The following is a 21,862-nucleotide window of genomic DNA, read 5'->3' as shown; positions in this document are numbered from 1 at the left end:
CCACCCCCCACCACAACTCCCCCAAACATCTCCCTTTTGTGAATCCATCTTCACTCTTTTTCAACTCCTTATCCACTTGTGTCCATAATATGTTAATAGACCCGAATAATGAAAAGCACCATGGGGCAACGACAATGTAGTGGTATAATATTACTCCTGGTAAAAACGATCTCAAACCCACAAACATGCCTTGTTTTTCCAGCTTTTTTGGAATATTTTGGTAGTAGACCAACATACCAAGCAGTAAAACGCTGGCAGGGCAGCACAACAGATTTTAACGAAAGCGCTGATTAGGGAGGAAGAGCGAACGAGAACATTGTGCTTACACTTGCACTTTCATGACCGATTAAACTCAGCAAGGGGAGTGCATGCCTGGTGTTGCCTTAATGGTTCGGGTGGTGGGCTTGGGATCCTCGGGTCCGAGTTGAAATCCTGCTTAGCCGTTGAATACCAGGTGGGGTCAACTCAGCCTGTCATCCTTCCGAGGTCGGAAAAATAAGCACCAGCTTGTTGGGATGATTGAGCCGTTCAAGTATCCTGTGTCGGAGTGGTGACCTGTCCAGGAGTGTGCCCAATAGCCCAGGAGACCGCTTCAGCAGCACCAACGCTCTGTACAGAGTATGGTCCCGATGGATGGATGGATGGGAAGTGCACTAGTTTTCAGCCCTTGATGCCTCATCATTCCATCACCAAAGCCGGTTGTGCAATATTCCTTTTTTGTTCCATATTCAATATTCAATATTCCAACTTGATCCATTTTTCATTTGTTTCACAAATAAAATTTTAAAAATCACCTTCATAATCATTTACAGCAATTTCATCAGGCTGGAAACTTACCACCATGTAATTGACAATTCCACCACAGAAGGCCAGGAAACAATGATTAAAATGGAATGTGAAAGTAGAGTACAAATTAAATGCTCTTTTCCATTAACTGCATGTAAGGTCCACAAATCAGAATTTTCAGAGTACCTCACCCAGTTTCCCCACTTAGTGCTTTCCCAGCATGCAATTATCCATTGACTCACACGTTTCTTTCCAAATATGCTGCAAAACGTATGTATGTGTATATATAGTTGCAGACCCGGGGCTCGGGGGTGAGAAGACCATGGGGGGTGGGGGAGGGAGCTACCTCAGGTCCCCACCAGACACCAGACACAGGCCGTCGCACACGAATAACTGTGACGCAGTGGGTCGCAAATCAACCAGGAACACCAGTAACTCGACCACGTGACTTCGAGTCGTCCGTCTAATAATTACCGTTTACATAATGGTCACGTCATCGAATTACCGGGGGACACGCCCTCGGTACGCCTTGTTCAAACCGGATCACCTTACCGGATCAGATGCAGCCAAGCGCAACTGCCCACGGACGTACCCACTAGAAAAACAGATTGTTGTGGGATAACGTCCCAGCTAGGCTAGGATATGAACCATGCTGGACCAATGAAGGAAAAGATGAAAATGAGCTCGGAACATTTCTATACAAAGCATTTATTTACACTCAAGCGAGGAAAGGTATGTGGCACAGTCAATTGTGTTTAATCGTATGTACAGCAGGGATAGCAAGGAATTTGTGGGTTGTAACAAAAGGCAAGCAATTTACAAAAGCAGACACAGAGCAGACTTATCCCATTATCACTTCTACAACCTTAACTTATGCTACGACAGGCGAACGCACGCACGCACACACGATTAGATAGCCACAAAGAAAGCAAGCAGATGAGGATAAACGGCCTCAAAATACCTGGCGCAGTCGGCTGACCAACGCAACCCAGTACGCTTCGGGGGAAGAAATACTGGTGTCTCGGATGTTGGAGTGGGAGGTGTGGTGTTGTACAATATGGGGGTTGCGGTGTCGTGCCAGAGGAAACTGATCGCGAATCAGTAGGATGCTCTTTTGTACGTCCAAAGGGGACGAGATAGAGGGGTGAAAAGAGAGAGATGAGAGAAGATGCGTGAGGCAAAATATCCCTAGCCTCGTTGTGCATAGGTCTGAGTGTAGCATGTACCTCCGTGGATGCTCTGCTTGAGCATTCCCACCTCAAGAGTCGGCATGTTATCTCCTGCTTAGTCACTTTTCCAGGGTTCGTGGCAACGTGCGCTCCGCACTGGTCCTCCGGAAGAAGAACGTCCGTCACACACACCAACCACGAGTGAAGATCCAGCGACGAGCAGACAACGAGGAGCAGTGAAGAGGGTGAAGCAGAGAGGCGGAGGAGAGGGCGAGGCAGAGGCGAAAAAGAGGGTGGATGGCTCCGTGATCCGCCTTTTATAAGCCCCGGGTGAAAGGTGGGGTGATGACCCGAAGCGATGTTATGTGACCCGAATCCCGCTTCTCTTTTGGGCCACAGCGGTCCTAGCCACGCCCTACTAGGCTCCTGGGCCGGAAGTGGTCTCATTCGCACATCCGGCATGACACAGCCCCTGTACCTAGCTAGCTCCTGTACCAAACTCCCAGATTGCTCTTCTCACGACCTCCCCCCTTTGCTACCCGTCTTGCCGTGTTCTGGCGACTGGACGAGGGTTGTATCAATCCAGTGTGCCCACCCGAGACACCCCTGGAGGGATGCAGTTGGTGCTACTAAAGTCCGTTACTTGTGCCCGCATCACGCAATCCGAGTACTCTGAGCCGTGCAGCATGCCTTTGTTTTGTGGCGAATTGTATCGATAGAGGTACGAGGAGGTGAGGGGATATTTTTCCCGTGTACGGGAGGGTGTTGGTGGTCGAGGTGGTGAGTTTTTGGTGAGCAAGGAGTGAGCAAGGTGAGATGCCGTTGGAAATTGGCAGGCAGATTTGAATGAAAGGGCACACCATGCGCATGCCGTGTAGCGTTTTCGTTCTTACGGTGATTCTCTCACGAGAGGCTGCGTGTTGTGTTTGTTGTGATTCTCTTGGTTCCAAGCCACAGGAAGCATTGTATTGCAAACATTCAATCGCATTTTGCATGGCGTGTGTGCTTGCTCGATTTGTATTATGGTTAAAAGGAAAGGGTTGGAATAGAAATCAGAATAGAAGATAGAGCTATAATTAATAGACCTTGCTTTAAGACCCACGCAAAGCACTTCGTCCCGTTAACCCATTAAACATGAGGGGGAGGTCTGACTGCATGAAGACGAACGAAATAACTGCCTTGGGATCACTGTATGTTGGGTGCCTTTGCCTTCGAGGGATGCGGTTTTGCAGAACCGTAACAGTGTGTGTGGTGTGTGTGGTGTGTGTGGTGTGTGTGGTGTGTGTGGTGTGTGTGCGCGCACATACACTTCCTGACTGTTATGGTGATCATCGCTGTGGATTATGTCTCATGGTAAAACTACACAGAACAACCATCCGTCTACCACCAGACGGTTGTTCCTGCTAATATAAACCATTATTGTGTCCAATGGGGATTGGCGGAGTGCTCGTCACATTCCACGTTTCCTTGTGTGTATATACATATGTACATAAAGACCCACCCACATCTCTCACCTGTGAATGGAGGGAATAGCCAATCAGCTCTCACGTAATCTACTAAACCCAGGTGGCTAGGATTATATAAACGATTGACCACTCCTACACTCCTCCAGCTGAAGAAGCTGCATAAAGCGACCAAGAAAGGCTACCAAGGTTAGGCCTTTGCCAGTTTCAAACTCCTCCCAGGAACTCCACAGCTATGCAATAAGCAATTACGCCACAGCTATGCACCCATTATCATTTTTTTTTTTTTTTACTTTTGCCATTTGAAGTGGCCTGAGAAAAATAACATGACAAGGTGGAACGACGCTCAAGCCACTAAATACTACACACCTTCCCAAGGTGGAAAAACGCAATAAAGCATGGGAATTCCGCCTGATTTTTTTGCAGGAAAGTGAAGTCGAAAGCAACATAGGCTAAGCGAGTGTGAAAATAAAAAGTCCTCTTACTCGTGATACAATTGAGGGTTCTGAAGCAGCACTCAATCTTCCCTCTCCCACCACCACCACCGGAAGCAGTGCCACACATTCACAAAGATAATTATAACTTGAATCATCACACCTTTGGAACTCTACGTGAAGGGGCAAGTGCAGTCGCTACAACCCTTGCCGTATGACCCATAATCCCCTTGGCAAGTTTAATTGGTTGGGATTGCATAATAAGTAAAGATCGACTACATCGACAAAGGATATATCGAAGATTTTTATACAAGTGGCCACATGGGCCACCTAGGACAAAGGTTATGGTGGCCCAACGGAGTCTTTGGTGGTATTTGGCACCCGGGCCACCACGTATTTTGAGCACCAATTTGCCTTCAGAATTTCTTTGTAATGCTTCCTTTGTCCTCCTTGAGGTCGCTGCCCTTCTCTCAGCTGCGAATGACTCATTTAGGAATGCAATAGTGTGCCATTCAAAAGACGTGGTCTGTTACTTTAAGATTTTAAGCTGTTAATGGATACTCATTTCCTCAACACGAGGGTGATCATGAGGTACCTCAAGAAAAGAATCCAGTTGCATTTAATGCATTTTTTGTTTAAACCAACTTTAGTGCTCACTCATAATAACTGCAGTCATAAAGACTTCCAAAAAGTTAAATGTCTACTCATTTCTAGGATTGGCAAGTGTTTATATTTCTGTCTTTTCCTGGCATCATTCAGAAGTTAATGTGCATGTCTTTGCATTCTTCTGAAAAATTAATGCAAATCTGAGGCTCTGCTTTCACACTTTCAACTTCCGGTCTGTTCCTCTCGCTTCTCCAAGCGGTAGTCATCATTGAAAAATCCTGTTGTGTGTGAGCATTTGCTGTATAGCAGTGAGATGGATAAACTGATTATCGTCATAGTCCTGAAGTGCATCTGGGCTTTGCTGAAAAAGTTTTAGATACCCCTCCTCACTTGTCTGGCATCATTTCGACCATTCTGAGTTGAAAGATGTCTTTTGCTTCAAACGGCATTTTGAATCAAGGAAGATGTCAAACAGATTTTGAAGACAAACGTTTAACAGCATTAAGCAATACCTGTAATGTAAAGATGTCATGAAGGAAAGTGACAAATAGGATCTTTGTTGGCATTCGCAGGACCAATACAAACGCAGGATGAATTAAATGACAAATATCCTAACTGTTAAAGATCAACAATCAAAAGTTAAATTGTAGGTTGAAAGGTGGGGGGCTTAGAGGGAAACAAAGGACATAAAGGAGTCTGGTTTCGTATCAATAGAGGGCAGAGGACAGAGTATCAGAAAACCGGACAAATGGCCACTCTACCCAATTCTGGTAGCACGTGCTTCGTCAATATGCTGATGTTTGCATGCCTGTGGTGCCATCTAATCCTCAAGATTTGGCGAAGGTAGAATTGAGGATAGCCCTCCAGGATCTTCAAATTCCTTCTATGGCTCCTCCAGGTTTGAGCCGTACAGCAGAGTTGGAAAGACAACTGCCTGATAAATAAGGAGCTTGGTTCCAGGATAAATATCATGATCATTAAAGATGATTCCTGATACGTGTGAAGGCAGTGCTGGTGCATTTCAGTGCTGGATCTCTGCATCTATGTCTGCCTTTGAAAAGCGATGGCTCCCCAGGTAGGGGAAGTGATCCACATTCTCCAAACCTCTTCGTTGATTTGGATGGAAGGAGTTTGCGGTACCTTATCAAAATCAAATCCATAAGTTCTCATTTCGGACCAAGTCCAATGGGGGCTAATAATCTGGACTCCACTTGGGAGATTCGCATTAATGAGATGAAAAAGACAAATAGGGTCAGAATGATGATACAACCCTGCTTCACTCCAGTTGTCACTACAAATGGTTCATCTTAAGAGCCACTGCTACTCAGAACAGCTCCCAACATGTTATCACGTAACAGCCTCAGAACCTTGATAAGTTTTTTTTCAGGACAGCTTGATAAGTTTTCAGAATTTGACAAGATGATCCACGATGAATGACGATTCAGTCAAACGCTTTTATCAGATCGATAAACATCACAGAGAGGTCGTTTCTGTTCTCAACACTTCTCCTAAAGTTAGCGAGTAGTGAATATCATATCCAAAGGTTCCTCTATAACTAGATCTAAATCTAAATCCACATTGTGATTCCAGGAAAATCTCCTCAGAGAAGGGCAAACTGCGATCAACAATAATGCAGGTGAGACCCTTTCCAACAGACGACAATAGGGATATCTTGATAATTTCCAGTTGGCCTTATAACCATTCTTTAAAATGTCAACAATCAGGGTATCTCAGCTCCGCAGGAGCCTGCTCCTTGTTCCAGACTTTTAAAACAAAAATGTGGCTCGGGCATATGAGCTCCAGTCTTGCTTGAAGATTTCTGCAGGAATGCCATCAGGACCTGTGATCTCATTGTAATTAATCTTCCTTTTGGCCATCTGCACCTCACTCATGGTAGGGGTTCCCAAAGTTCCTCTCTTATTGGTTATTGAGGTGTCCATACAATGACCTGATCATTCACGATGGAGTTACAATTTAACAGCTCATGGAAATGGAAATGCTCTTTCCATGGAGAGTTGATGGCTTCATTATCCTTCAGCTTTCATATTCCATTTTTTGATCAAAGGGGGTTTTTCACCATGAAAGCTTGGTCCATAGACCACTTTGATGGCACTGAAAAAGCCTCATATGTCATGGACGTCTGTTAGGTGCTGGATCTCTGGGGCTTTCTCAGTCCACCTTTATTTTTCAGTTCCCTAATCTTGCATTGGACTTATGCTTTTGCATGAGCTTCCTTCTTAGCATTACGGTTGACGTCATTCTGACAAGCACAAGTTTTCCTTTTCAAGTTGATAAGGCGTCCGATTTCGGCATCATTTTCATTGAACCAGTCTGATGCTTCCTGATTTTGTAGCCAATCGTTTCCCAACATGTAGTGAGAATGGCAGCCTTAAATTCACTCCAATGTATTTCAGCACCTTCTGGATGCTCTTCAGGCAGTCTTTTATGGAGCAAGGCCCAAAAAGAGTTTCGTTTGTTGCTGTCCTTTAGGCCCTAGACGTTAAATTTACATTGGATTTGCTTCTTTTGTAACCTTTGTTTTGGCAGGATCTTTATGGACGGATATGGCAATGGTCAGTCCAGGAATCAGCACTTGTCATGGCTCTTGGAAGGAGAATGTCCTTACAATCTCAACTACGTAATCAATAAGATGCCAACACTTATACCAGGGATGCTTCCAGTACGTTTTGTATTTGTTCTCCTGATGTTAAAGTGTTAGTGATAGCAAGTCCATGCACTGCACACTTGGAAAGGAGGACTCCATTGGAATTGGTGTTCCCCATGCCCTTCTTTCCATCATGCTCTTCCAACCCTTGCATTAAAGTCCCCAAGGAGAATGGTCTTGTCTTCCTTTCAGAGACAAGATAAGATGGCATCAAGATTAGCATAGCATTCTTCTTTCACATAATCAGCGTCCATTGTTGGAGCATAAGCACTCACAATGATGGCCTTTTGGTTATTAGCGAGCTTCAAGCAGAGGGACATGAGACATTCGCTGATGCCAAGGGGAGTTCCAAGAGTAACAGGAAACGATCCTGAGAGTAAGAGACGGTCAACGCAGTACCGCCACAAAGGATCGCCAGCCCTGACTTTGCTGCGTCATATTTTAATCTCTTCCCCAAACATAAGGAAAACCTTCGTGGAGAACATATTTCTTCCAAAGATGATGTGAAGACCACTATGAAGCGCTGATGAAGTCAGTAGGACACACAGTTCTATAGTGACGCCATCACAAAACTACTTGGACGTTGGTAGAAATGCATGGACCACAGGGGTGATTATGTTTAGAAATAAATATTGAGGTGAGCATCTGTCTGTGCAGATATTTCTCACAGGTGAACAAATATTGAGGTGAGCAGATACATTGGAGCATCTTTACCTGTTTTTGAGAAAAAGAACAGGAGGCATGAAGAAAGACAGGGACACATTTTCCTGTTAATACATGCAGTGCCTTTTGTCCTCGGCACAATTTCAAATTACTTGACCAGTATTAAAAAAAATGCCTCAACCTCTGCTTCGGTGTACTCGCTTTGTCACCTGAGAATAAACTAAATGATAAACAAACTGCCACAATTGTATAACCTTAGGCTAAGGTTGGTAAAACGTATTACTGCAAGAAAGACAATAGGAGCATTTGCATTTTACAAGGGACTTTCATCAGATTGGTGACATCAACCAGGCAAAAAGATGTACTGTAGTATATCGATAATATTATTCAATGTCTCATATGTTGGAACATGGCTTCTCAAAAAGTTGAAGTGACATCAAACATGTTCACAACATAGCACATCCCATAAATGTGAACCAATTCCAATTGTGCCTGCCTATTCATGCACAGAAAAACTCAAAGTTCATGGCGTTCTCTCATAACCTCACCTATAAGCACCATCCAATGTTCTTTCATTTTGAGAGACAGAGACAGATATATGACCAGGTATCCTTACTCAAATTCACGGACCAGTGTTTGTGTTTGTTTCTTTGTCATGCTACTCCTCATACAGTTCTGGGCCAATTACATCCAGACTTCCTACAGAGGATTAGCATGGCCCAATTAATGTATTGGGGTGTTTTGATCATTGCCAGTGTTCTTCGGAGTTGAGGGAGGATGCAAATTCTCTCTGTAAATGTGTATCGTGTAGTGCCGCCTCCAGGTGTGGGAGGGTATTACAAGTCTCCACCATTTACAGTACAGTATTTCTGTCCCCACTTTTTCCAGTGTAGTGAGGTGTTTTGAATTATAAGCAGTAGGTATGTTGTTGCTTCATGCACATAACCCGAGTTAAAAAAAAAAAATTGCCAAGATAGTCGTAAGTTGCCTATACACTGCCGAAATAAAGGTATGCGTCAGAACGCGTTGCATGCTTGGAAGAGGTACTCTGCGAATGATAAACAATGAATGTAGATTGAGAAATCAAAATAATAATAATAATAATAATAATAATTTAAAAAATAAAAAAAAATAAAAGACACCTTCCTTTCACATGTTAATGAATTAAACAATGCTAATAAATAATTGATGCTTTAAAAAATAAGAAATAAATAAATAATTATAATAATAATAAATTGAAAAAAAAGGTCCCTTCAACAATTGGAGGTCATTCGTTGCAACAGTAATCAGTGTTAATTTCAGCGCGTGATAGCAAGGTTTAAAACATTGGGCTACCCATGGCTCCTTGCAATGTGGGAAAGTGATACTAAGAGCTATAATTATTCCAAGGATTCAGTGCCAAATCATGGCACTGCTACCCAGGGGGCAAGGCAGTGAGAATAACCTCCAGGGAAAGAAGGCCAGGATTCGTTGCGGGTGTAAGAGACACACTCCCGCTGGGTTAGGTGAGGTTTTGCATGGTATTCCTGAGCTGAGCAAAGACAGTACCTATTCCGAGTCAGCGAGCAACGACAAGAATACAAAAAAAGGTAGATGACATGTCAGCTTTAAAATTTACAAGCACGAGAAAAGGTGCATTTAACAATGCTGGGCATTGCCAAGGTATGTCGATTATAGCAACTCTGAGAACCAGGGTGGACACACTGAATGAATGACAGCACAGCACCTCCCGCTTCTTCAGGAACATGTGAGGTGAACAAGTCTTCCAATCAATTCAAAACATTATTATTTATAATCCCATTTCAATGGTGCACAAAGGTGTGTGTGTGTGTGTGTGTGTGTGTGTGTGTGTGTGTGTGTGTGTGTGTGTGTGTGTGTGTGTGTGTGTGTGTGTGTGTGTGTGTGTGTGTGTGTGTGTGTGTGTGTGTGTGTGTGTGTGTGTGTGTGTGTGTGTGTGTGTGTGTGTGTGTGTGTGTGCCTGCCTAAGCATGAACCATGAACAATATAGGTTACTGTAGGTGCAGAAATGCACAAACACCCTCAGGAATGCACACGGCAACTTTGACAACACACAAATTATAAAATCAACTAATGGCTCAATTAAGCGTTAAAATGTGCAGGTTTGATTAAACCACGAGGTCGAACTGTGCCGAAGGGTGCCCAGTTGCACTGATCAAGCCCAAAGGCCTTGTGGCGCACTTCATACCACAAACTCATTTTGAAACACAATTTACTGTGGACATGTAGATGCTACACAGAATATGTGGATTCTTCACTTTTTATGCTTAAATTAGACAATCTTATTCCAATTTCACTAATGGAGAAAAAAGAAAATAGAAGCTTTGATCTGCAGTAGGTGTCTGGGGAGGAGAGGGGGTGTACATATATATATATATATATATATATATATATATACATATATACATACATATATATATATATATATATATATATATATATATATACATATATACATACATATATACATATACATATACACACAGTGTATAAAAAGGTACTTCAAAAACTTAAATAACTAGATGCAGAGCACTCGGTAGAGTGCAAAACCTCCACCGCCAATACTGCTGGGTCACTTAAAGTGAACCTGATGTCCTATTGATTGTAGGTCAAAACGGATCAGACTCTACTGAACCACGATTGAATAAACTAAACTAGATCGATGCGCATGTTGAAATGCCAAAAAAATAAAATCGAAATTTTTTTGAAAAAAAAAGTTGCAAATTTTTTTTTTTTTCTCTAACAAATTTTTTGGGGTTGGAAATCACTTAAAACATGTAGAAATGCAAAAAAATATAATTCAAATATTTTAATAAAATCAAAATATTTTTGAAAAGTTGCAAAAAAATTTTTTTCTCTAACAAATTTTTTTTTTCGTTGGAAATCACTTAAAACATGTAGAAATGCAAAAACAAAAATTCAAATATTTTTTCAAAATGCCCGCCATAGCGGCCATATTGGACTTTGGACCAAGTCCAAAATCTAATGGCATGATCCTTGGACCATACCTAATCCCCCCACCAAGTTTCGTCAAAATCCATCCAGGAGTTTTTCCGTAATACTGTTCACAAACAAACAAACAAACAAACAAACAAACAGACAGGGGTGAAAACATTAATCTCCGTCCATCTTCGATGGCGGAGGTTAATAATAATAATAAACTAAATTTTGCATGTTGCCGAAGAGTACGGTTTTCTTGAGGTAGCATATCTGGGGGAGGGGGTTCAGGACGGTAGGATGACTCCAATTCTCTCCATGCAAATATGTTCCATTCACACCACATCACATCACATCACCTGGTGGTAGTCGGTATTACAAGTCATCTCATATATGAAAATACACAATTTGGTGTCTGTCTGTCTGTCATACATTCGGTCGTTACTTATTCAATCCCAACCAAACTTGCCAGAAAAAAACTGAAGGTCACACGATTGAGGTTGTAGTGACTTAACTTGCCTCCCTCCCCAAGGCGGAGTTCTGCATTGGACAAACTCAGTGTTAAGGTGTATAAATAGCTGAGTGTGGAATTTCATTGAGTACAGTACCAACTGGAAATAAAAATTATTACCATCACAAACTATTCTGTCAATTCTTTCGAACATACGATTATCTTTTTTAAGTCACTTACTGTTAATTTTTTTTTAAAACAATCGTTACTGAAGTAAATTGAGCAAACCAGACACGTGTTCCATTACCAAGAAGCTTGCTATCGCTTGCCAAGCTAGCTGTTCCTTGTCAACTATTTTGATGAAGTGCTTAAGCTACTTAGTGAGCGCTCTAAAAGCTGATCGGGATGGAACACAACAAAGACATCTTTGAGACATTTTATGCTTGTCGTGGTTGCCACAGACCAACGAATCCAACCCATCAACCTTGCCCGGTCTCGAGGTAAGGTGCTCAAATAAGTGTTTACGCATGAATTATATATATATATATATATATATATATATATATATATATATATATATATATATATATATATTCCATTGCCTGTCCAATTTTTCTATCCTGCAAATGAAATGTTTATAACATCTTGGGACCTCATGTCATTTCTCCAAGCAATGGCTTCAAGTGTGATGTGCAATATTGTCCTTGACATCCTTACGGCCGAATTGTGACCTTATCCGACACATAACCCCCTTCTTAATGCACTCTCGTCTCCAAGCTCTTACTCGCCTCTTACCAGCCTGGGTTTGAATCTGACCCAGATATAAACTGCTACACTGGAGTTTCACAGGCAGGGAGATTCATCAATGTGTGTCGTCCCATCTGCCGGAATAAATTGGTGAACATTAAAGATCCCACAGTGTCCTTCGCGAAGAGTAGCCATGCGATGAACGAATTCCAAATTCCTGCTCTAACCTGAGTCCAAAGTGAGGCCTGGGCAGCTGGTTCTTGAAAGGCTGGGGCCAAGCTTCCAATGGCCAACCTGACAAGAGCATGGGAATAATTATGACCGTTAAAGAACATTAACCCACCGTCATCCACATAATCAACCACCACCACCAACCCCGCTCTCCCCCCCCCATCCCCCCCCCACCCGCTGCTCCCATCAAGAGCGTGTGTTTCCAGTAAAGAAAAGTTTAAACAACTTGATAATATGCATGAAGGTGATGTTGAAATCTGAGTGAGAATAATTCGTAATTTTCAGTTTCATTTTAAACAGATATTAAATTCAACATATTTTAAGCAGAGGTTGAAACTAAATAATCCAACACTGAGCTTCACAGTAACGTGGAAGTGATTTTTGCTCATATGTGGCAGCAAGGATGGTTGATGAAGGTGACCTCAGGTAAATTATAGGGTGAACAGAGCAGAATGTTCGTAAAGTACAAAATGTTTTCTCTTCCTCAAATCCTGGGGTTGGCTTTATGGATCCCAAGCCCACCACCCTAACCTGGGGTCCTGAGTTCAAAATCCCGCTCAGCTGTTGAATTAATATCAGGTGGGGTTAACTCGGCCTGTCATCCTTCCGAGGTCGGCAAAATGAGTGCCAGCATGCTGGTATACTGTGTCGGAGTGGCGACCCGTCCAGGATTGTGGCCAATAGCCAAGGAGACTGCTTAGGCAGCACCAACACTCTGCACAGAGTATGGTCCCAATCTCCTCCTCCTCCTCCTCCTCCTCCTCCTCTAAATCCATCAGTGAAGTGATCTGAGAATTATCTATAATCAAAGGATATCTGTGTGGATACAGAAGAATAACAATAACCTTTCCTATCGCTTTGGGAATGTTCGAGGCTAAAAGGTTACACAAGTGATAACTAATGTGCAGGTGATCATCAACGTGCTGATACAAAGTTATTGCAAACAGATATTGAGTCAGCATGTTAAAAAATAAAATAAACACAAAACAAAAAAAAACAATGCATCACAAATCCTACAACACCACACTGTGGAACCCCCACCTCCAACATCACCACTGTGGTGAATGGAAGGTCGTGACGTGAGACCACGTGATGCCCGGCTCGAGCACAGAAGAGATAAAGCTGAGGTTCGGCTCGGCCGCGGGGTTTTGTCCCTGGGGCATTGCCGTTGTATGTTGCCGGCTCACTTGGTGCTCATTGAATGGTGAGAACACTGATTGATATATAATACTGATTTATTTTGCGGTGATTAGTTGCGCGTGTGTACCTTACTGCTTGTACTCCATACTGCGTTTGTATTTCCTGGTGTGCCCGCAGAAGCGGCTTCAATCAAATGGAATAAAGCCTAAACTCTGAAGGTTCTTCTCTCGTCTTCATTACAATTTATTCCATTTGGTTTTCTCGGCTCTCTCAACCAACGATGGACAAGATCTACAAACCAGAGAGGTTCGACGCAGACCCAAACGCGACTGACTCAGAAATGAAATGGTCGCATTGGTTCTGTTCCTTCTCACACTATCTGACCATCATCGAGGAAGGAGCCGACAAATTTGCCGCTCTCGTGAATCATGTCTCGCCCAGCGTGTACAGGCTCTTCTCGGAGTGCGACACTTACGAAGCAGCGATCGACGTGCTGCAGGCGCTCTACGTGAAGCGCAAGAACGAGGTATACATACGACATCTTCTCAACACACGCAGGCAAGCTGCCGGGGAGACAATCGATCAGTTCCTGCAAGCTCTGAATCAGCTGGGAAAAGACTGCAGCTTCCGGGCCGTAAGCGCCGAGGAACACTGAAAGGAAGCGACACGGGAGGCATTCATCCAAGGACTCAGATCAGCCCACATACGGCAACGCTTACTAGAGAAAGCGCAACCCACTCTTGACAAGGTAGTCGATCAGGCTCGAGCGATGGATACGGCACAGCAGCAATCTGAGTCATTTGGGACACCGATGCTGCTAATGAACGCTGCTACGATGGGAACCCAAGGAACCCCACTGGCACAGACACAGCCAGACATAGGGGATGGAGAAACACCCGAGGAGCCGGATACACAGGCCACGTCAAACTCCTCAGCTGCTACTCCAACAGCTACTCCGGTTGGTAAATGCTTCTTTTGTGGGTACAAAAGGCACCCCCGTAAAAAATGCCCCGCCAGAGATGCCACATGCATGAATTGCGACAAGAAAGGGCATTATGCCAGGGTATGTAAATCTACTCTAAGGAGAAATAAACCCACTTCTGCGGCTCTCTACTCGCAAAATAAATTAACTGCAGCCTCCCCGGGGAATCTATCCAAGGCTATCATCAAAGTACGAATTAACGGGCATATGGCTGAGGCACTGATTGATACCGGTAGCTCTGAAAGTTTCGTCAACAGCTCGCTAGTGAAGGGCAGGAAATGGATAATCCACCCGACAGACAATACGGTATGCATGGCCGCCACCTCACTACAATCCCGCGTACGAGGGTACTGCAAAGTCGAATTGGACGTAAAAGGGTACACGCATCGGGATGTAAGGGTACTGGTGCTTCGTGATTTGTGCGCAGACGTAATTCTGGGTCATAATGTCCTCAAGCAGCACACGAGCGTCGAAATACCCTTTGGAGGAAGCAAACCTCGTCTAATTTTAAATGCGTTGACCACCGCGGAGATGACGTCCCCCCAGCTGTTCGCTAACCTGTCGCCGGTCTGCAAACCGATAGCGATCAAATCGCGGCGATATACCACTGCTGACATGAATTTCATCACTTCAGAAACCAAGCGATTACTGGAAGAAGGAATTATAGAACCGAGCGATTCGCCATGGCGCGCACAGGTGTTAGTAACCAGCAGTCAGAACCATAAGAAACGAATGGTTGTCGATTATTCCCAAACGGTCAATCGCTTTACCCAACTCGATGCCTACCCCCTGCCGCGCATAGACGAGATGGTCGAACGCGTGGCCAATTATAAGGTATTCAGCACCATCGACTTGCGAAGCGCCTATCACCAAATTCCCATCCGAGAGGAAGACAAACCTTACACTGCATTCCAGGCAGGGAGGAGCCTCTACCAATTCAGGAGGATACCATTCGGTGTCACGAATGGAGTAGCTTGCTTCCAACGGGTTATGGACGACATCATCTCAGATGAAAACCTCAAAGACACTTTTGTTTACGTGGACAATGTCACAGTGTGCGGTAGGGATCAGGGGGAACATGATAGGAATCTGGACAGATTCTTGAGCATTGCTAGAAAATATAATCTGACTCTCAACTACGAGAAATGCGTATTCTCGGCAAGGTCAATTGACCTTCTCGGCTACACAATAGCCGACGGCACAATTAAGCCTGATCCTGAACGATTGCGCCCGCTCCGTGAGCTACCCCCACCTCAGGACCTGCAGACAATGCGCCGGGTGATCGGCATGTTCGCTTACTATGCAAGATGGATTTCGCAATACTCCGAGAAAATACATCCCCTAGTGCATTGCAAAAACTTTCCACCAGATGCCGCTGTTGTGACAGCTTTCCACAACCTCAAAGACGATATCAGTAATTCCGTGGTTTTATCGATCGATAGCTCGGTGCCCTTTGTGGTGGAGACCGACGCTTCAGATCACGCCATAGCTGCTACGCTTAATCAGTCTGCGCGACCCGTCGCGTTCTTCTCGAGAACTCTCTCTGGAAGCGAGCAGAGACACTCAGCGATAGAGAAGGAAGCGTACGCCATTGTCGAAGCCCTACGTAAATGGAGACACTATTTACTGGGAAACCACTTCACGCTCGTTACGGACCAACGATCCGTGGCATTCATGTTTGATGGGAAAAATAACGGGAAAATTAAGAATGAAAAAATTATGAGATGGCGGATAGACCTAGCTTGCTACAGTTACGACATTGTTTACCGGCCCGGGAGGGAAAACCCTGCTGCAGATACCTTCTCGCGGGTCTACTGCTCGGCGGTAATCAGTCGGGCTTTGCAAGACCTCCATGTGTCTCTGTGCCACCCCGGGGTAACCAGAATGGCACATTTCGTACGCAGACAGAACCTGCCCTATTCTATTGAAGATATTAAACAAATGAATGCTTCATGCCCTGTTTGTGCTGAACTAAAACCCAGATTCTATGGTTCGGCTTCTGGCAGACTGATCAAGGCCACTTCTCCCTTCGAGAGACTAAACATTGACTTCAAAGGGCCCCTGCCGACCGAGACAGACAACAGATACATATTCACTGTTGTTGATGAGTATTCAAGGTTCCCTTTCGCGTTTCCGTGCTCGGATATGACCTCGGGCACTGTCGTGAAATGTCTGTCTGACCTCTTCGCTATGTTTGGGAAACCTTCGTACATACATTCAGACAGAGGGCCGTGTTTCATGTCGGCCGGGCTAAAACAGTTCCTATTAGAGCACGGCATCGCAACTAGTCGAACGACGGGTTACAACCCACAGGGTAATGGTCAGGTGGAACGTTATAATGGAGTCATTTGGAAAGCCGTAACTCTGGCGTTGAAATCAAGAGGACTGGGCCCCGAGCGGTGGGAGGTTACCCTTCCCGACGCTCTGAATTCCATACGCTCTTTGCTCTGCACGTCCACCAATGCGACTCCTCACGAACGAATGTTTACTCACCAACGACGTTATGTTGACGGCCAATCGGTGCCCAACTGGCTAACCCATCCCGGAACAGTGTTCATGAAACGCCCGGTACGACAAAGCAAGTATGAACCCATGGTGGAAGAGGTCGAACTCATCGATACTAATCCAGAATACGCTCATGTCAGGCTCCCGGATGGCAGGGAGACCACTGTGTCGGTTCGTCATTTGGCTCCCTCAGGTACTCCCCCCGCCGGTACACCACCATCTGGCACACCTCCCTCTGACATTCCCTCCCCAGGTGTTTCTCCCCCAGGGACTCCACCCGAGAAGGGTGACGGCGGAGCTACCGCGTTCCACCCGGGGGCGATCGGGGAGTCATCTCCGGCTCGAGTCGAGGCTCACCAAAAGGATCGGAAGCCTCCCTCAAGTGAAACCGCCATCTACTCCCGGAGAGGCCGGCGAATAATACCCCCTCGCCGACTCAATCTGTAAAGGGGATTATCGGCATCCTCGATGCTCATGCCCCTATATGCTCGTTACATAATATATCGATGCTCATTACCATGCTCCTACAACTCCAAATAATCCTCACTGCTTGGCATGTATGCTTCTGTAGATTAGATAGTTCGCATTGCTTGAAATGTATACTCCTGTAGCGCTGAAGTAATCATGGTGCGTTAGCTGGGCCTCTAGTTACATTTTAAAGACGGGGAGAATGTGGTGAATGGAAGGTCGTGACGTGAGACCACGTGATGCCCGGCTCGAACACAGAAGAGATAAAGCTGAGGGTCGGCTCGGCAGCGGGGTTTTGTCCCTGGGGCATTGCCATTGTATGTCGCCGGCTCACTTGGTGCTCATTGAATGGTGAGAACACTGATTGATATATAATACTGATTTATTTTGCGGTGATTAGTTGCGCGTGTGTACCTTACTGCTTGTACTCCATACTGCGTTTGTATTTCCTGGTGTGCCCGCAGAAGCGGCTTCAATCAAATGGAATAAAGCCTAAACTCTGAAGGTTCTTCTCTCGTCTTCATTTCAACCACACCATGGACCCCCCACATCATCACACCATGGACCCCCCCACCTCCAACATCATCACACCATGGACCCCCCACCTCCAACATCACCACACTGTGGACCCCCCACCTCCAACATCACACCGTGGATCCCCCACCTCCAACATCATCACATCGTGGACCCCTCACCTCCAACATCACCACACCGTGGACCCCCACCTCCAACATCACCACACCGTAGACCCCCCGCCTCCAACAACATCACACCGTGGACCCACCACCTCCAACAACATCACACCGTGGACCCCCCACCTCCAACACCACACCGTGGACCCCACCTCCAACACCACACCGTGGACCCCCACCTCCAACACCACACCGTGGACCCCCACCTCCAACACCACACCGTGGACCCCCACCTCCAACACCACACCGTGGACCCCCACCTCCAACACCACAGCGTGGACCCCCACCTCCAACACCACAGCGTGGACCCCCACCTCCAACACCACAGCGTGGACCCTCACCTCCAACAGCACCACACCGTGGACCCCCACCTCCAACACCACACCGTGGACCCCACCTCCAACACCACACCGTGGACCCCCACCTCCAACACCACACCGTGGACCCCCACCTCCAACACCACACCGTGGACCCCCACCTCCAACACCACACCGTGGACCCCCACCTCCAACACCACACCGTGGACCCCACCTCCAACACCACACCGTGGACCCCCACCTCCAACACCACACCGTGGACCCCCACCTCCAACACCACACCGTGGACCCCCACCTCCAACACCACACCGTGGACCCCCACCTCCAACACCACACCGTGGACCCTCACCTCCAACACCACACCGTGGACCCCCACCTCCAACACCACAGCGTGGACCCCCACCTCCAACACCACACCGTGGACCCCCACCTCCAACACCACACCGTGGACCCCCACCTCCAACACCACACCCCGGACCCCCACCTCCAACACCACACCCCGGACCCCCACCTCCAACACCACACCCCGGACCCCCCACCTCCAACACCACACCCCGGACCCCCCACCTCCAACACCACACCCCGGACCCCCCACCTCCAACACCACACCCCGGACCCCCACCTCCAACACCACACCGTGGACCCCCACCTCCAACACCACACCGTGGACCCCCACCTCCAACAGCACCACACCGTGGACCCCCACCTCCAACACCACACCGTGGACCCCCACCTCCAACACCACACCGTGGACCCCCACCTCCAACACCACACCCCGGACCCCCACCTCCAACACCACACCGTGGACCCCCCACCTCCAACACCACACCGTGGACCCCCCACCTCAAACACCACACCGTGGACCCCCCACCTCCAACAACATCAAGTCGAGTTCCTCTCGCATGTTGAGAAACCGCGACACGGTTCAATGATAAAGACTTTAAGGACTCTTCCACAAACTCTCAGCATGAATGAGAAGAAAAATATTTAAAGCTTCATTTCCCTTCATTCACCAAGTCCAAGAGAGTTCCGTCATGTCATGGCGTTGGGTTGGGCCCTTTAAACACCTTCCGTTGGCATCACGTCACAACAGAGGACCTGGACTAGTGAATCGATCCGCGTGCCCCACACCCAGCCCTCCGCTACCGGCTAGTCGGAGTAGGCCTCAGAGCAAGGCCCCAACAAGTCTTTTACAGCTCAGGCCGTACCCTCGGCTTTGTCGGTCGGGTAGAGTTTCTCGGCTTTTCGGAGGAATCTGAGTGCCCGATCCTTGTCCCCGCTGCGAAGAGCCTGCTGCGCGATGTCCCAACAACGATCAGCTTCATCCCGGTTCCCGTCCATAGCGAGGGACCGGAGGTTGCCGTACCTGCAATCGCGGCGCTAGGGGGAGCTAAACCGAGCCAGGGTTTCCCGGTTGCTTGGTGGGGGTTTGGGGATTTGATGTTCCGTTCGTTTCAGTCCCGACGATGACGTTTGACCCAACTCGATCCCAATTCCTTTCCATTTAAACAGCGTTGCTTCGTTACCTGAACAACGCGCGTACCTGTTCTGCAGACATCATCTGTATTATCTGAGATTAATGTGACTATATACATTTAAAACTCTATTCGTATTCATTTTTATGTTTCTTTCTTTCTTTCTTTCCTTCCTTCCTTCCTTCATTCCTTCCTTCCTTCCTTCCTTCCTTCATTCCTTCCTTCCTTCATTCCTTCCTTCATTCCTTCCTTCATTCCTTCCTTCATTCCTTCCTTCATTCCTTCCTTCCTTCATTCCTTCCTTCATTCCTTCCTTCCTTCCTTCCTTCCTTCATTCCTTCCTCCCTTCATTCCTTCCTTCATTCCTTCCTTCCTTCATTCCTTCCTTCCTTCATTCCTCCCTTCATTCCTTCCTTCATTCCTTCCTTCCTTCATTCCTTCCTTCATTCCTTCCTTCATTCCTTCCTTCCTTCATTCCTTCCTTCATTCCTTCCTTCATTCCTTCCTTCCTTCATTCCTTCCTTCCTTCCTTCCTTCATTCCTTCCTTCCTTCATTCCTTCCTTCCTTCATTCCTTCCTTCCTTCATTCCTCCCTTCATTCCTTCCTTCCTTCATTCCTTCCTTCCTTCATTCCTTCCTTCCTTCATTCCTTCCTTCCTTCCTTCATTCCTTCATTCCTTCATTCCTTCCTTCCTTCATTCCTTCCTTCCTTCCTTCATTCCTTCCTTCCTTCCTTCATTCCTTCCTTCCTTCATTCCTTCCTTCCTTCCTTCCTTCATTCCTCCCTTCATTCCTTCCTTCCTTCATTCCTTCCTTCCTTCATTCCTTCCTTCCTTCCTTCATTCCTTCCTTCCTTCCTTCCTTCCTTCATTCCTTCCTTCCTTCCTTCATTCCTTCATTCCTTCCTTCCTTCATTCCTTCCTTCCTTCATTCCTTCCTTCATTCATTCCTTCATTCCTTCCTTCCTTCATTCCTTCCTTCCTCATTCCTTCCTTCCTTCATTCCTTCCTTCCTTCCTTCCTTCATTCCTTCATTCCTTCATTCCTTCCTTCATTCCTTCATTCCTTCCTTCCTCATTCCTTCATTCCTTCCTTCCTCATTCCTTCATTCCTTCATTCCTTCATTCCTTCATTCCTTCCTTCCTCATTCCTTCCTTCCTTCATTCCTTCCTTCCTTCCTTCCTTCCTTCATTCCTTCCTTCCTTCATTCCTTCCTTCCTTCATTCCTTCCTTCATTCCTTCATTCCTTCATTCCTTCCTTCCTCATTCCTTCATTCCTTCCTTCATTCCTTCATTCATTCCTTCATTCCTTCCTTCATTCCTTCATTCCTTCATTCCTTCCTTCCTCATTCCTTCATTCCTTCCTTCATTCCTTCATTCATTCCTTCATTCCTTCCTTCATTCCTTCATTCCTTCATTCATTCCTTCCTTCATTCCTTCCTTCATTCCTTCATTCCTTCATTCCTTCATTCCTTCCTTCCTTCCTTCCTTCATTTCTTCCTTCCTTCCTTCCTTCCTTCATTTCTTCCTTCCTTCCTTCCTTCATTCCTTCCTTCATTTCTTCCTTCCTTCCTAGAAGCAAATTGTAGAATTTCATCAAACTTGGTAAAAAGGTAAAGTACGACGGGGCAATTAAGTGATTAGATTTTGGGCCAGATGTGATAAAGGTCAAGGGTCAAAGGTCAAGGTGTCAAACTCTGAAATTTTACTGTTTATGCCCTAACTCAAGAAATATTGGACAGAATTTCATCAAACTCGGTACAAAGGTAAAGTAAGACAGGGCAATTAACTGATTAGATTTTGGGCCAGATATGATAAAGGTCAAGGGTCAAATATGTCAATACTCAAGTGTTTGTGCGGGAGAGCGGAGGAATACCCGTCGACGACGCGCAGTCAAATTACTCCAGTTGTTTTATCATTGCAGGAATATTGCGCAGCCGTGCTGAGACGTGGATACAGCACAGGCACGCTGGGCCAAATGATCTTCAGCTCATGGTTGCGGGAAAACCGCAAATGGTTGTGGAAGGTGGGATAATGGTGTTTTCAAACATGTGTGAGCGTTTCAATGATCAACATCCCATCCCGTAGGATCCCCACAGTGCCTTTTATGAAGA

General features: G+C 46.0%; 1 protein-coding gene across 2 annotated transcripts in view; it reads right to left on the bottom strand.

Annotated features, from left to right (window-relative positions):
• The window catches only part of DNAJB12 (DnaJ heat shock protein family (Hsp40) member B12), a 67,825-nt gene extending 48,093 nt beyond the window's left edge, over nucleotides 1-19,732 (bottom strand). The window contains exon 1 of one of the 2 annotated variants that reach the window (XM_085864163.1): nucleotides 19,483-19,732. In XM_085864163.1, the coding sequence (XP_085720289.1) occupies nucleotides 19,483-19,615 (133 nt within the window). In that variant the 5' untranslated portion in view covers nucleotides 19,616-19,732. The remainder of the gene's footprint in view (nucleotides 1-19,482) is intronic. The other variant, XM_085864162.1, reaches the window with a different exon arrangement.
• Between the last annotated feature and the right edge of the window lie 2,130 nt (nucleotides 19,733-21,862).

The sequence above is a fragment of the Eptatretus burgeri genome, chromosome 18 (genome assembly GCF_056783735.1).
Source record: "Eptatretus burgeri isolate ZD-2024b chromosome 18, Ebu_testis_v1, whole genome shotgun sequence".
Classification (NCBI taxonomy): Eukaryota; Metazoa; Chordata; class Myxini; order Myxiniformes; family Myxinidae; genus Eptatretus; species Eptatretus burgeri.
This window is presented reverse-complemented; position numbering and strand designations above follow the sequence as displayed.